Consider the following 16,207-nt stretch of genomic DNA (forward strand, 5'->3'; position numbering starts at 1 on the left):
TCCTTGTCACTGTTTTCATGTTTGTAATAAATAAAGTATATGAACAAACTTAAACATAAACCTTAAAAATACCTATTTGTGTACATGTGCATGTCACAAGTAATCATATATACATTTTCCTTTAGGACAATGAAAAGGAGTTTCCATCTGACATTGCCCCATTAGCTGAACCTCACATCTACATTGCCAGTGTAGTAACGTTGGTTGCTCAGTAGAGGTTAATCTGAATCGGGTCAACTTTATATCCTGGATCAGACCACTAACAGTGCAGAATAACTGATGTTCAGGGTCGGTATGGTGTTTGCAGAGTCTTTAAGACCATACAGTGTGCACATAAGGATTTTAAAGGAATTATGATGATCTGTCATTGCCATTGCTGAAATGTTTCATGAGTTTCAACACGCTTGTTTGGCCCCGCTTTGTTCTCTTGTTCGTGTAATTAACCGCCGGCCCAAGTAATCATCTTAAAATGTCACCTGCTTGGTTAGCAAGATTATGATTGAGAAACTTTGACAACCAAAAAAAAGATCTTCTGAAGGGAATTCATTGCAAAACATAGTTCCTAGCCCCCTACTGCATGCCTTATGAAATAATGGATAAAAAAATTATTTGGTCAGACTTTTGTACTTATTATGGTGCACAATAAGCCTTTGAACACTAAATTTAATTTATTTTGTGGGGGTGAGGTACATTTGAGTATGTTACTTTGGGGCAACAACATGCAATAACGGTAGTAAATGGTAAAAATACATTTTATTGAAGATTCATATTTATTTCAATGTTTTTATCACATTTCATGAAAGTACTTATTAAAAAACACAATAGATGGAAACATCTGTACTGAAAAAACAAGACAGTGGCTGTCAATGATACTTTTAGAGGAGGTTTGTTACCTACAAGCAACAACGCGCAACAAAGGAAAACACTTTTACAAAATTAATTTAAATTTAAATTTTTACATTAGGAATTCACACAGTGGCTCTAAAAGAGATTGGCATTTCATTTCAATTTCATTATATTTAAAAAAATCTGATAAACTGTAATGATTTTTGTATCATTAGGTCAACAGCTTCACTGTGTGTGGAAGTAAAAAAATAAGTTTTTCTCAGGTGTTAACTTTTCTCAGTGTCTGACTTCTCACTCTCCCTTTACCATAGAACATTGATGTGTTCATTCTCTAAACACAGAAAAAGGAACATTTTATTAAATTGGGTAATGGAAATGAACACAGATACACCTGTGTACATGAATGTGTGGGTGCATGCACGCAAGAACATCCACTGACATGGATGTGTTTCTTACATTATCGGGATACTACCAATAGCTAAATCAATAAACAAAGTATAAAATATTGTTATTTATCATGTTAATCTCCAAAACAAGTTATGTAGTGGTAGTTAGTAAAATAATTATTGATTTACTGACATCTGTGTCATTTTATAAACATGCATGGCTACATGGAATCCTCAGTCCACTATTGCATGTTGTTGCTTTGAGGCAACATAGCTATTTTGTCAATTTACTCAATAAATATAAAAACATTATACATTTACATTTAGCAGACGCTCTTATCCAGAGCGACTTACAGTAAGTACAGGGACATTCCCCCGAGGCAAGTAGGGTGAAGTGCCTTGCCCAAGGACACAACATCAGTTGGCATGACCGGGAATCAAACTGGCAACCTTCAGATTACCAGCCCGATTCCCTCACCGCTCAGCCAACAGACTCCCAAACAAATCAAATCAGAACTTACTCAAGATTGTGAAAATTTTCTTTAGTTGATGAAAATCTTCAGGAAAAGGCCCATTTTGACAGTTTTGGGGACACCAAAAACATGGCTGCCGTGAATGCTAAATGTTAAGGAAAGGGGTTTAAAAAAAAGGAGGGACAGGTCATGTGATCAAATGTAAGCACACTATTGGTTTCCTTTACTTCCTTTCTTTTACAAAGAGCATTTTTAATTGGTGACTGTCTTTTGTAAGTTTGTCATACTGGGGGGAAAAGAGTATGTTACCCTGAAGCAACACTATGAAATACAGGGCTAGGGGCCTCAAGGCCTCCCCTTATTCAAGTGGAAACATAATCAGATTTTTTATGGTGAAACAAATCTATGTGACCATCTAAAAAAAAAAACATTCACCATGAGAAAGCAAGTCATTGTATTAGTATTTTTTCAAATCTTGATTGCATCTGCATAACGGACAAACTTTCAATGAAAAGGGTGTTGTGTTGATTCGATGTTTTTATTATTCCAGTACTTAAAGAGCACAGCATGTGAACCCATGCACTGATTTCCATGAATAGCACGCCATTCTGGCTGTGAGTGAAGCATTGTTTTTAACACAGTAGGGTCACTGAGAAATCACAAGGGGTACATACCAAAGCCCTAAATTTAAGCAGGCTTCATTTAAACAAAATAGCTAGTAACACATTTTGGCATCAATGCACTCTTTATGGCTTGTTGTAGCTATCCTGATCCTGTGAGTCCAGATCCTTATTCACTCGTATTTTGTATTTTTTTTGCAAGCTTGGTATTCTGACTGCCCTGGAATGACTACACTTTCACCCTGAGAACAGCCAGGTTTCCTGTCGCTTCCACGGTACATTTCTATGGTTTGTACATTCCGTGGAAGGTAACAGGCATGCTGCACTCCACTTCTGCCCTGGCGATCTCTGACAGGTCCTTGGCGTTGAGGATCAGCATGTACCCTGGTCTGGCAGCGCCGGGGGCGACAACAATGGTCAGCAGGACACCTGTGAGAACAGTACCGGCCTTGGGTCAGAAATCCACACCCAACACCCATATGACAGTCCAGCAGCCTTCCCTAGCAGGAGTATGACATACCGTCGTCCTCGTCGACAGCATCTGGGTTGGGCACGAACAAGGGCTCGGAGGGGTAGGAGTCCGGCTCCTGCCACACCCAGGTCTCCTTGGTCTTCACGTTCAGCTTGCAGATCTACAAGCAGGCAAAACCGAAGGTCACCAAGGCCTGACGATTGATTTGAAGGGCTCGTTTCATTTTCACGATCACACCCTTTCTGTAGCTTACCCTGTCAGGGATGAAGTGGTTGAGGCCCAGTGCGTAGGCATAGGAGTAGTTCTTTCCGCCATACTTCCCATAGTTGATCTGGGGGAACTCAAAGGCTACCAGAAGACATAGCAACAGTAATCTCAAATACCTGTCTGCCATCATGAAAGACTGTAGCCACGTCTAATGCAACAGGTAGTCATGGGATCACAGCTCATTTTGTGGAAGTGGATGAGCTTCCGTGACGGTACGCGTGTTCTCACCTTGGCGAGGCCCAGAAAACAGAACCTCAGGCTCCAGCCAGATGGTCCCATCAGCGCGCATCACTGCTGTGGCCGTGGTGTACGGCAGGCTGATGAGGTTCTTCCCCTGCTCCTCCTGTCAACAACCCCCAGAGTGCACATGCGTGAAGAGGAGAACGTCATCAGTGGCCGTCGGTGGATGATTCCTGGGTGCCGCTGTTCCTGAGGTTTCAACCTTACCTTGTGGATGTCCAGCGGGATGACGTATCTGCGCACCTCAGGCTGAGGTGCCATCATGGCCGCCTTCTTCACCTCGTCCCAATTGGCTCTCAGATTAGACAGCCACAGGTAGTTGTACACAAACTCAAACCTGCAGAGCATCAGGAACAAAGGAAGGTTGTGTTGTTGTTAATCAAATCAATGCACGCTATTTATCTATCTATATATTTACTTCATTAAAGTCAATGGGAAGGCGCAAACTTCATCCACTTACCCTTTCCATGTGCACAAGTCAAAAACGACGAAGCCTTGGTCCTCGTAAGTGTTGATGTGATGGAAGACGTTGATGGCAGCGCCCCTGAACTTGTGATCGATGTACTCTCCAGGGTCTTTCTTAGCGATGTGAAACCATGTCTGGGAGAATTTTCAAACGTTAAACAGCATAACATTAAATCACATGATAGTTATGCCATGTAATGTATTATGGGGATTCCTATATGTAATGTCACCATCTATCCACTGTCAACTTCATCCTACTGAAACCTAGAGAACAACTGTTACAGATGTAGGTTTTCAATATAGCAGAAGTGTTTAAGGTGAAAAGAAATTGTTGCAAGGAAAACAATAACAACACTAACAGCAGTCAACTAGATTATTTGAGTGATCAGAAGTGAAGGCAGTGGCATGCATGGATGGATGCCAAATGTGCTAACCTGAAACCAATGTCCTCCACGGTGGAGAATAAAGAAATAGCTGGGTCTCAGGTTACACATCAAACCATGGTGCTTACCCCAAGGGTCTCATTGGACTCAAAGCAGTCCATGTAGTTGGAGCCACGGATGCTCCAGGCACTTAGGAACTTGAGCAGGTTGATTTTCACAGGGGTCTCCACAAAGACAAAGTAGTTGTCCGACATGCCAAAGCTGAAAGAAACACATGACGTTCAACACTGCAGCCCTGAAAAGACTATTGAGGTACACACAGATTCTTGTGAACGTCCACTGCTGTATCGTTGAACGTGTCCTGACCAGAGGCATCACAGCGTGGTACAGTTACACCACGCTCAGGATAGGAAGGCTCTACTTCAGTGCAGAAGGTCATCGGTGCAGAGCTAGCGGCCGTCAGGGACCTCTACACCCCACACTGCTGCAGCAGAGCCACCTCCTTCACCACAGACACCCCTCACCCCGCCTGTCATCTGGCCCACCGCCTACCAGAGAGAGACTCCAGATGGTGGAGCATCATGACGAGAACAAACAGGCTCCACAACAGCTTCGTCCACCAGGCGGTGCACATATTCAACGATCAGCAGTCCATCGGCCACCCCTGTCAGGACTAAACCCCTGACACCGGACAACCCCCTACCCTGTTACCCTGTCACCCCTTCCCCCTGTCACCCCTTCCCCCTGTCACCCACCCCCTGAGGTGTCTGCCTCTTCCTGCTCCAGCTGTTCCCGCTGAACTGACCCATCTGACCGAACAAGATACTTACCTCCATTTAAATGTACGTATTGTTAGGTTATTCTTAGTTATTAGTTAATATTCTCAGTTTAGGTTATTTTCAGTTGTCAGGTGAATTATTCTGTGTTAGTCTAATTTTGTAAACTCTTATTCATAGCCTATTATATTTATTGTCGTTAAGTATAGTAGCTCATATAGGTTAGGAATGATTCTTTGAGGTTTAGATTATTTATTAGCGGTTTAGATAGGGTGCTAGGGGTTTAAGAGGAGCTGGACCAAAGAATGTCATTGTGTCTGCACCTGTCATTTTAATGGCAATAAACTTGAAACTCGAGGAGCCACAAACTGTACCTGTGCACATAGGAGGGCTTGAACCTCTCAGCACTTGGAAACTGCACCACCACCTTGGACTTCTCAATGCAGTCAGACTTGTCTGAGGAAACATTCCCAATCAGGGTACAGGTTAGCGACCTTGGTGTCCCAGAGAATTCCGCTCTAGATTTCGTGTTTGAGGGACAACCCACCTGGCTGTGTAGGGGGCATTCGGACAATGTTGTAGGCCAGTGACGCTCCTTTGCCCATGCAGTTGCCGATGTTGTACACTGTCCCATCTCTCTCAATGTGCGGGTGGGCTGTCACTCCATTGATGTTAACATAGTTACACAAGTCCACCTGTGTATGGTAGGAAGGTTGGCAAGTGAACAGGCTAGCCAGACAACTGAAAGATGAACAGTCCCTCTACAATACGCCAAAAATGTCATGTCCATTCAGTTTGCATGGAATGAATTCCTTTCTCAGTCTTCCATCTCATAATAGAACATCAACAAAGAGATCAGAAGTTCATTGCTTTATGTTTTAAGACAGGTGAACGGAGATTTAATCTGGACGAGTGAGTAAAGAAATACAATATCTGTGCATAGCTCTCTTTAGGTAATAGGACATGACCTTCTTCAGGGTTTCCAAGGTGTCAGTGTTGACTTTAGTGATGTAATTGGTTTCAGTGACAGCATAGTAATCTTCTCCAATGGGGTAAACGTTCACCAGGCAATTGTCTGTCACTTCAACACCCTTGAAGTAAGAGAAAAACCTGCACATACGCAGAAAACACGCATATGCAAGAATTAATCAAATACATTTAAAAAAATTACAGCTGAGAATTGGAACTTAAAGAATTAAATGAGCAAATATAGTGTGCCGTGGATCATTACAATAGAAAATAACCAAATGACATAATCAACATGTGACAAACCTGGAAAAAATGTTTTTGCAGGGATCTGGATAAGCGAATGTTCCAAACTCAGTGATCACAACACGCTTCTCTGTAATAGCCCTCACGTAGGCATCTGTTTTTATAAACCTAAGAGAAAGATCAAGACAAGGAAGCGTTAGAACTGTGTAATATATAAGAGGCTATGAATAAGAGGCTGTGTAAATCAGTGGAGTCATTTTAGAAAAACTGAGTGAAGACAAAACATGCTCGATTTACAAATCGATTTTGTGGTTTCCATAACACGCCACTAACACGTCATGTCACTGTCTGATAGGCAGTGTCCAAACATGTGAAGTGTCTGCTTACTTGCGGAAGTAGGTGACCTGCCCATTCTTGAAGTCAAATTTGTGCATCAAGGCTTGACCATCAAAGAGGTGGTAGAAGGGCTCATCTGCCACCTCAAACAGGCCAGGGCCCAGGCGCAGGAGACTCCCCTTTAGGAAGGAAGGAATACGACCTGCACACACCCACACATCTGGCTTTAGTAGTCCAGTAGTCCATAAACTATTTTCAGACATCCTTTTTTTTTTAATATAAAATGCATGTGTTACAAGACATATGCATGAATCTTCACATGATGTAATATAGGTGTGGATCAACAAACCTGTGACTGTCGCAGGGACAGGCTCTGACAGGTCCTCACATGTCTCAAAGATCTTCTTATAGCTACCAGCAGGGTGTTCAAATCTACAGCCACATTGTAAACAACCAGTTAAGCACTCAAACCAATCAGATAAGAATAATTCAGTAATTAAGAAAAAAGCATTTACCGGCTGACCATAGTTCCTCCTTGGTGTGGTGGCACACAAACATACGCTGGTGTCCTGCAATAAGTTCAGAACTGGGAGATTTGTACCACTGAATATGTTCAGGGTATTTATATTTGTAGCCTGTTCTGAGTCACTGCCTAAGGGAATTTAAACCTTTCCACCAACCAATCATCTCACACCATGAACAAGAATTCCATTGTAGCAATATCTTTAGCTGATTGACACAATTCCCAACCTCTGTGAAAACGGATTTATTACGCTGAGCAGTACACAAATTAGAACTTTGTCTGGCCTATGTGTTGTAATATCACAAATTATAAATTAAGGTGAGCATCAACACAACAATGCCAAATGTGATACAATCATAAGATTTTGTACAAAGCATGTTGATTTGTATAACGTGAATCTACAGCAAGTAAGATGTAAGTCTTAGATATTTATACTCTAAGAGAATTCCAAGACATGTAATCCTTTAAAAACTAAATGAATTGCTCAAATAAGTGTTAATCTAAAGTAAGGACAGTTTTTAAATTTAAAGATTCTAATGTATTAATTTACATTTCTAATATGGAACACAATCCAGATCAAAGATGTTAAATGTTTCAGACTTCCCACAAGGTTTACTATGATGTTACTTTAATATGGTAATTGGCAGTCTATGAAACATTCTTTGGTCCAAGTGCCAAAGGTTCCTTTGTCAATCTAACGCAACCATAATCCAGGTTGAGATTACTCTGGACATGGTCTGTGGACAGAAAAACCATTGTTACTCCCTCCCTTGGGAAAAAGTCAAGGAAAATGTGACGACAAAAAGTGTGTGTAGCCTAATTACCAATGTTTTACTGGGCTCCGCTAATTACAACGACAAAAGTCTTTTCAGGCCTACTGTAGTTATGTGGAAAACAAACACCACTGAGTCTTGTCTGCTGGAGGGTTTTAACACTGTATAATCATGTGATTTTGTGTTTGATCTGAAACTCTGCTGTAGTGTTTATTTTATTAACTGTTCGTTTATCAAAAAATGGCTTTAGAAGGTAGTTGTCATAAAGTGTTAATGAAAAGGACCCATTGCCTTAATCACACGACATATTACTTGAAACATAATGATGAGAGTTACAACCAAACTTTGGGGTTATATTTTAATGCTTGTTAGGATCATTTGGCATTATGTGTTTTCTTATAAATGCACATTTCTCATCAAAACAGGGTCATGAACAAAAGAGAGAGAAAACTTGGTTGTTTTGTGAAGAATGCTAGTTCAAAAAAGGTAAGGTTTTGTGAACCTAATACAAGTGCTACGTCATTATCAGTCTGAGAATATAAAGCCTATTGTTGAAACGCACACACAAAAGTTGGCTCTACACAGCATTCTTGCAAAGCTTAACATAAACCACTCTTGACCTAAATTGGCACAGAATAGAATGAATGATTAGAGCATAGTATAATACAAACGTATAGCCAATTACAGCAGGGCAACCAAGTCCATTTCAAATGTGACTCCAATCTTAAGGCATTGATCACACAAAATGTTAAAAATAATAGAAAAACTGTTTTAGTAATGTATTTACCTCGGCTGCCACTTTTATCTGAATATATAAGCATCTCTTTCTGCAGATCCCAAAATCTAATAACCAGAGGTTTAGACTGGGCCGGAGCCCCGTATGAAGCAGTGTGTTTTGCCTGAATCCAGAACCTTGTCCTTTCTCCTCACAACCTGTTGTGGGAAATGGATGTTGAAGAAACGACCACTAGGTGGAACGCAGGAGCATTATGCAAAACCTGGCCAAGCGACATAGGCCTACAGGAAGATGAGCTATCCAAACGTAAATTGGCACCATTTTTTGAAAGGTATACATATTAACATTAATTGTATAGGTTAGTTTAGGTTTAAATTCAATAGAATGAAATTGTAATACAGTATAATAGTTTTCCAAGGTTTCAATATAAATATGCGCACACTTACACTTAACATGTTTTACTTGCATTTACAACTAATGTTTTATTTTATCATTTTGGTAAATTCTGTTTCAAAGTCTTTATTTTCATTCAAAAAAGTCCCAAATCTCACTCCATAAATAATGCACAGAGAAACAATGTGTGGCTTCATACAAAAACATTATACAAATAAACAAACACTTTGCTGTCTGCTTGCACGACTCTAAATGTAGACTTTGAAAATGCCCAAATAAACCTTATCCAAATTTGATTTATATTGTATTTACTAACAACCGTTACATTTACACAATTCAAATCAATAAACTAGTGTTGAGGGTTTAAGAGATTTGCACAATAACATAATCCCCACTTCACATACTGCGCATGCTCGTTGATTCTTGACGTAATGCTAGCCACACGCATTGCTAGCTAGCTAGGTTTTGTCAGTCCCGAGAGCTGTGCTTTTAGCAAGCTAGCCAACCAGCTATTGTTGGCAACTAACTGCGTCGAGTATCGAATATTCCGTCTATTATAGACATTTAGCCTTTTCTTTATTTTAACTTTTTTATTTGGTAGAATGAATTGCACAACCAACGTTGTTCAAGTGACCAATGTGTCGCCAAGCACAACATCCGAGCAGATGCGAATGCTGTTTGGGTTTCTTGGAACCATTGAAGAACTCAAATTATTTCCACCAGAGTAAGTTATACATTGCAATTTATTAGTATTTGAAATGTCGGTGTTCTGTTTATGACGATATTTTCGTGCATTTTTAACAGAGTTGGCAATTACATTTCCTACGCTAGCCAGCTAGCTTGCTTACGAGTTTCGGATTGCAGGGCCAGAGCAAGGCCTGGCCTAGGCCAGGAGTTCAGTCTATTGTGTGCCAGCTCAGTGAATGGTGAAAGCGCATCGTAATCTTGCGGTCTAGATTAGTTGAGTGCTTTAACAGTTACGCCTCCGTGTCTTCTGCTATAGAAATTGCTTCATTTGGCCCCGTTTAAATAGCAAACCTTTGGTATTTGTGAAGCTAAACCTGGAAACCTGTCAATACAAATGTTTTTAATTTTCTGCAGCGAATCCCCTCTACCGGTGACGTCGCGTGTCTGCTTCGTCAAGTTTCAGGAGACCGAGTCCGTAGGAGTGTCTCAGCATCTGACCAACACTGTCTTCGTGGACAGGGCGTTGATAGTTGTCCCTTTCGCGGAAGGTTCGTTCCCCATGTTTCCCATGTTTCAGTGGTGATCAGTTGTATGCTGTATTAATGGGAGAGTGAAACCACACTGATCACAGAAAATGTCTTGCTTGTGTTCTTGGGAAGTTGATTTCCTTCAGATATAGCTACTTATCATTTTAAGGATTCCTAAATTTGTGATCAGTGTCACTCTCCTTGCTCTATATGCTTTAATCAAGAGAGGTGTTGATAGCACCTCAACTTAGACTTTTGCTATGCTCTTGGTATACTGTGGTGCCATAAATCAAGTCTTTAGTCTCCCCGACTGCTCACCACGAAACCTTTTCAAGTATGGGTCACACACACAATGTGTGTGCTTTAACCTAACTGTGCCATGCATTGATTTTGACATACTCAAAAAACAAGGCCCAACGATCCCTCCCAGTAATATCACAGTATACCAAAGTCTTCTTTAAGGACCGGGACCTGAACACGCCTTTACCATGGGCAGACACTCCTCATGAGGCAGAGGTGAACTTGATGGTGTAAAAGTTTAACCATTCTTTTTATTTTCTCCCCCATATCGGACTATCCGTCATTAAATTTCTCTCTGTTATTTGTGTGTGTGATTTTTGTAGTGGAGAAGGCAAAAGCAGAGCCCCCCTTCCTTGATGGCTGAAAGTGGTCCTCTGCCTGTAGCCGCCAACAGGGGACTGTAGGCAATTACAAAAGGCCAGCCAGCATTCAAGTCCCCCCTCTCCCCCTCTCTCTTTTGTGTGTCAACTCTTCTTTCTCTTTCTCTCATTCTCTCCTCTAGGTGTTTTTAGTCTTTGCTTTGCAATGCAAATACATGAGCTCTGTTAGAGGCATCATTTGTCAGGTCTCATTTATCTAGTCTGATTACGAATTCAAGATGACATGGTCATATAGTGTAACGTTATGGTCTAAGCCAGTGTGTTTAATCAGAACTGTGGAATGTCCAGTCTGTTTTGCGCAATGAATTGGATCCCAATGGTAAGAGAGAACCCATAGCAACAAGCTGCTCAAAATACACTGGCATGTTTGATTTGCACACCAAGGCACTGGTTAAGGGCTGTATTTTGGGGAACAATTGTCACAGTGGACCACTTAAGAGACCTGGGAAAAACAAAACAGCATTTGGTCAATGACTACCCACTATATCATCAATATACACTCAATACCTAGCCAACCAGTCTGTTTCTGTGTTAACAAGTTGCTGTATCTTGTTACTTGTCTCACATGTCCACTCCACATAACATGGCATTGGTTCAGTACTCTCTCTTTAACAGTGGTCTTTTTGTTGTTGTTATTGTGTTTTACAGTTGTTTTTCCTGGCTCTGCCAGTCCTGTAAGCCAGGCCCTGCTGAAAATACCACCCATCCCTTTTGTCTCCTGCAGCTAAATTCTCTCTCCCGTGTGCCCTTTTCTAAATGTTGTTGTGAGTGTGTGTGTGTGTGTCCTTTCTTGAAAAAGGCAACATTTGTGTTAGGGGAAAATCAATTGTGATCATTTTAATTTTTTTTAACCAATGCATCCTAATTACAGTACGTTCTACCAGAGAAAGTAGACATTCATGGGCTTTCAGTTGCCTGAGCCCATTGTTATAAAAGGTGGAAACCAAGGTCATTAGTGATTCTTTTATTATTCCACACTGACTCCTGTAAAAAGGTGCAAGTTATCGGCATTGGTTGTAGACCAATTGCCATAACAGGTAAGCTACTTAGAAAAACAGTGTGCAGCTCTTAATGAAAACCTGTATCCATTTTTTACTGAGTGTTGTTTTCTCTCTGACAATTTACTTTCCGGTAAGTAGAAACTGTCAACCTGTACAGTATTGCTGCCAATTTCTCTGAAACTCTTTTTGTTTTGTGTATCTCGATTTTCTCTGTGTGCTTTTAGTAGCGAAGCCGGCACCGTGAGTCGCTTGTTCTGTAAACATCAATATGAAAATTGAGAGCACACCCCACTGGAGAAGCCGCTGTGCTTGCTAACGTTTGGTTCATGACTTAAAAAACAAGTTCAGGTGATAACATCTTGGCAGTGTTTATTGGAGTAGTGTATACTGTGATATCTTCCCCCCCCCCCCCTACGTAGTCATTCTACTGCAATGATTAAATGAGTAAAGGGGACTCTTCATAGATCTAGCAGCTTTTGAAGGTAACCATAGTAACACCACTGCAAATGTTTTGTATGAAGTTGTGAAAAGTCTGTTTTTTTTTGTGTTTTTTGTTTGGCCTTGAGAAAGTCATTTTGTTTCTCTTTCAGTTTTTCTTTTCTTTCTTTTGTCTTTCATTTGAAAATGTCTCTCCTCAAGTTGGAGTGTAGCGACAGTTCAGTTCTCCTTCTAACACTTGTGTTTTCCCGTAGGCGTTATTCCAGATGAGGCAAAGGCTTTGTCACTGCTGGCTCCAGCTAATGCCGTAGCAGGGATTCTACCAGGAGGAGGTCTGCTTCCCACTCCAAACCCAATGGCCAATCCATCAGTACGTCCACACCATCTGCTGCCTAGGCTGTAACTGTAGCCAGGCGCTTTGCTATAGGGGGTGGGGCTTGGAATAGTATATGAAGTTCCTAACCCATTGCCGACTTGAATGTTGCTTTCCAATACGCAGCAACCCCAACTTAACGACAGGCTCGCCTATGTGTTTTGCTGCGTTGCAGATGGGAGGCAATCCATTCGGTGGACCCAACATGGACCCCATGGCTGCGTTTGGATTTCCAGGAGGCAACATGAATCCCCAGGTGACCGAATGCTTGCTGGACTTTCAAACTATTCACATCTTTGTTACCTTGAGTTTGCCACTGTATCAAATTAACCATGGTGTACAGTCACAACCAGGGATAATGTGCTGCTGTGCTTGTCAATAATGTCACTGTTAGTTGTATAATGTCTTCTCAACATTAATGACAGTCTCTGGCCGCTGACCAGCTTTTGAAGTTCATGACGTCTGTGGACCCAAAGTAAGTTATAGATCCATTCAGGCTGTACACACACACACACACACCTATATTTTATAACCTGAAAACTTTTGACATGAAATATAAGCCAGTATAGAGTGAAGTGATGGTTGAAGTCAGCCAGCTGTCATGGGATCATCATCCTCTGACGTGTGTACCGTCCTCTAGACTGAATCACATGACTGCCGGGATGAACATGAATCAGTGCATGAAGCCGGACCCCAACAAAGAGATCGAAGAGGCCATGAAGAGAGTCCGAGAGGCCCAGTCACTCATCTCTGCTGCCATCGAACCAGGAAGTAAGTAGCTCCAGCTCTGTTGACATTCAGGCTGTCGGGGGGGGGGGGGGGGAGGATCACTCGTGTTCTGCACCGTAGTTGTGATGTGCCCCTAATCTGCCCCTCCCCCTGCAGATAAAGAGAGCAAGAGGAAGCATTCAAGGTCCCGGTCCAGATCCAGACGGAGAAGATCCCGCTCTCGCTCCAGACACAGGTGAGCGGCCCGGCAGGGGTGGGAATCTTCTGGTACCTCACAATTCGATTCCAATCGATTGTGGGGGTCACGATGCGATTACAAATTCGATTCGCGATTTTTTCATCAAATTTCGATTCAATATATGCTTACACTTGATTCCAGTTTGCTGTTTAGTGTTACTTGTTTCTATTTCACTGTGATAGGCAGTTAAGTGTTGAAGAAAAAAATCCCAATGCATCAAAACCTTGACATTTATAGTTTTCTTGCAGTTTAGTAAACTTGTTGTTATAAAAAATAAATATATATATATATATATAATTGTTTTTTTGTAACCTTTTTTGTTTTTGAAATTTGTGAATCGCTAGAAGACTGAATCGCAATTCAAATCCGAATCGATTTTTTCGACGGTCCTGCCTCCCCTCCTGACCCGGGGCGGGGCCTGGGTTTGGGGTAGGATTTAGGGACGGCCCCTGACTGTGTTGCGACCGTGTGTGTGATCAGGCGCTCCACCAGCAGGTCGAGGCGCCGCTCCCACTCTCGCAGCCGGAGGCGCTCCAAGAGCCCACGCAGGAGGAGGTCCCACTCTAAAGAACGAGGCAGGAGGTCCCAAAGCAAGTCCAGGTCAGACAGCAGATTATTTGAAATTTTTTACGACCCCCCCCCCCCCCCCCCTAATGTAAATTCTTACAGTAAAGTATAAAGTCTTTATTGCCCGTGCGCTAGTTTACTAGAACTGGGTTAGATAACCTCATCCTCCAAACATTCATTGAGGGCACGCATACCTTTTTAATCTGTGTTCTGGATGCTTCCCTGGACATGCCAAGTGCCTAACCCCCCTCCCCCCTTTCTTGACTGTCAGGGATAGAAAAAAGGAGGAGAGGGAGAAAAAGCGCTCGAGGACGCCGCCGAAAAGCTACAGCACCACCAGGAGGTCGCGGAGCGCCAGCCGGTGAGTGCGGCTGGGGACATGGGGGCAGATGGGCGGCCGCAGATTAGCGGCGGCCCGCCTCTTTCTGTAAAGAGGGCCGGCAAGCCGTTCCTCAGCCTGGCCTCCGACCGGGTTAGCGGCTCAGATGCCCCCCCCAGGTCACAGCCTCACGGTGGGAATTGCGTTTGTGACTTACAGGAGGCACCGGAGGAGTCGCAGTGCCAGCCGCTCCCCCAAGAAGTCTCCCAAGAGGAAGGTCTCCAGGACTCCCTCACCTCGGAGGTTGGTCTCCTTTTGTTTATCGGAAGGGTTTACAGGAGCGGATGTCGGTATCTCTGGAAATGTTTACCCCCCCCCCTTTCCGTACACGTGGTCCCCATTTCATGTAGCTTGAGAATAAATAGATGCTAGCTCTGTGAACCCCCCGCCCTCTGTCCCCTCTCCTGCCGCAGGCATAAGAAGGAGAAGAAGAGGGACAAGGAGAGAGAGAAGGAGCGCGAGCGCAGGAGCGAGAAAGACCGCAGCCGGGAGGAGAGGGAACGCTCCACCAGCAAGAAGAAGAAGAGCAAAGACAAGGAGAAGGAGCGAGAGAGGGAGAGGGAGCGCGAGCGCGAGAGGGAGCGCGAGAGGAAATCTGACGGCGAGAAGGGAGACGTAAAGGTTGGTGAACGTGACGCGGGATGCTCATAACAGATGGATCTCCTTTTCATCGCAGCTTTTGAATTTCTCGCGAACGTGGCTCGCGATCAGCTGTCGCCAAGAAGATCACAAATGCTCCGCGGCAACGAAAGAAATCAGGAACCTGACGCTAACTTGTCTTTCTCCACAGGTTACAAGGGATTATGATGAAGAGGAGCAAGGCTACGACAGCGAGAAGGAGAGGGAGGAGAAGAAGGACTCGGATGATTCCGGCATGTCTCCTAACTCCGTAGAGGGCAACGGCACAGGTCCCCCAGCGAAGGAGGCCAAGGTCAACGGGGACGATCACCACGAGGAAGACATGGACGTCAGCGAATGAGCTGGCCGCGCCCCACACCCACCCCGAAACATGCTTTAACCTAACGCCATCCATTAATCTCAATCTCTCATCTGATAGAAAAACCGATCAAATTGGTGAATGTCTCCGCCTCCTATAGTTATGTCCCTGTCTGTGAATGTTGTGTACATGATTATTTTGACGTATTTGCTGAACAGATATGTGAAAGGGTATATTCTGTAATTTTATATTAAAAGGTTACCTTTTTTTTTCTTTTTATGTGCAACCTTTGTATTTTTTAGCATAAGCTTATGTCTTGGTAATGCAATATGTATCTTATATTATTTGTTGGTGTTTGAGAGATTGCTGGTTAGAAGCAAATTGATTTCACTGCTAAATTGCAAGATGTTAATGTTCCCTTTTTCTTTTAGATTATATGGTGGTCAAAAATGGCAGTTTGCTGTGGGGTTTTCCATGCATGTGTGGTCAGCTCAATGACTTCTCTGTCCTGTGCTGTACGTGCTCATGTCCGCAGCCCGTCCAGCAAGTGGTTTGATTGTTGTGGTGCTTTCTAGCTTTTCTCCCACACAGTCACAATGTTCTGTAGATCTTAACCTTATTGTCAAGAATGATGTATTGTGTTACCATTTTTATACAATTAAAAACCATTTGAGTGATATGTCTGTCCTCCTGGTACAGTGTTTGAGACCCAAAGAGCTGGGCTTTTCAGCTGCTAAAATAATTATGATT

General features: G+C 42.7%; 2 protein-coding genes across 6 annotated transcripts; one reads left to right on the forward strand and one right to left on the reverse strand.

Moving 5' to 3' along the window:
• Nucleotides 1–2,608: 2,608 nt before the first annotated feature.
• On the reverse strand, nt 2,609–7,002 carry rpe65a (retinoid isomerohydrolase RPE65 a). Its single transcript, XM_067253579.1, has 14 exons — nt 6,992–7,002; nt 6,826–6,908; nt 6,528–6,678; nt 6,201–6,308; nt 5,897–6,038; nt 5,476–5,623; nt 5,303–5,384; nt 4,281–4,413; nt 3,765–3,904; nt 3,512–3,641; nt 3,293–3,407; nt 3,051–3,145; nt 2,846–2,957; nt 2,609–2,754 (listed from the first exon to the last, which is right to left on the reverse strand). The coding sequence occupies exons 1-14, from the start codon at nt 7,000–7,002 to the stop codon at nt 2,609–2,611; spliced, it is 1,596 nt and encodes a 531-aa protein (XP_067109680.1).
• Nucleotides 7,003–9,305: 2,303 nt separating this feature from the next.
• Nucleotides 9,306–16,134, forward strand: LOC136958759 (serine/arginine-rich splicing factor 11-like). Of its 5 annotated transcripts, none has more exons than XM_067252858.1 (12): nt 9,306–9,625; nt 10,003–10,136; nt 12,489–12,604; nt 12,783–12,863; nt 13,033–13,082; nt 13,248–13,378; nt 13,493–13,571; nt 14,055–14,174; nt 14,413–14,502; nt 14,680–14,763; nt 14,934–15,141; nt 15,311–16,134. In XM_067252858.1, exons 1-12 carry the CDS (start codon nt 9,504–9,506, stop codon nt 15,497–15,499), a joined length of 1,404 nt encoding a protein of 467 aa, XP_067108959.1. In that variant the 5' UTR covers nt 9,306–9,503; the 3' UTR covers nt 15,500–16,134. The 5 variants fall into 5 exon arrangements, with proteins under 5 accessions (XP_067108959.1, XP_067108960.1, XP_067108961.1 ...); XM_067252859.1 differs by having other exon boundaries at nt 14,067–14,174; XM_067252860.1 differs by having other exon boundaries at nt 14,070–14,174.
• The last annotated feature ends 73 nt before the right edge of the window (nt 16,135–16,207 follow it).

The sequence above is a fragment of the Osmerus mordax genome, chromosome 16, assembly GCF_038355195.1.
Source record: "Osmerus mordax isolate fOsmMor3 chromosome 16, fOsmMor3.pri, whole genome shotgun sequence".
Classification (NCBI taxonomy): domain Eukaryota; kingdom Metazoa; phylum Chordata; class Actinopteri; order Osmeriformes; family Osmeridae; genus Osmerus; species Osmerus mordax.

Bases quoted from the DNA above. Each gene is read 5' to 3' on its own strand.
- rpe65a (XM_067253579.1), bottom strand. The intron at 5,624-5,896 runs GTCATGTCCTAT...TACCATACACAG, and splicing joins CCTTGGAAACCCTGAAGAAG to GTGGACTTGTGTAACTATGT. The intron at 3,905-4,280 runs GTAAGCACCATG...AAATTCTCCCAG, and splicing joins AGTCCAATGAGACCCTTGGG to ACATGGTTTCACATCGCTAA.
- LOC136958759 (XM_067252858.1), top strand. From the start codon at position 9,504: ATGAATTGCACAACCAACGTTGTTCAAGTGACCAATGTGTCGCCAAGC. The intron at 9,626-10,002 runs GTAAGTTATACA...AATTTTCTGCAG, and splicing joins CTCAAATTATTTCCACCAGA to CGAATCCCCTCTACCGGTGA. The intron at 14,175-14,412 runs GTCAGACAGCAG...CTTGACTGTCAG, and splicing joins AGGTCCCAAAGCAAGTCCAG to GGATAGAAAAAAGGAGGAGA.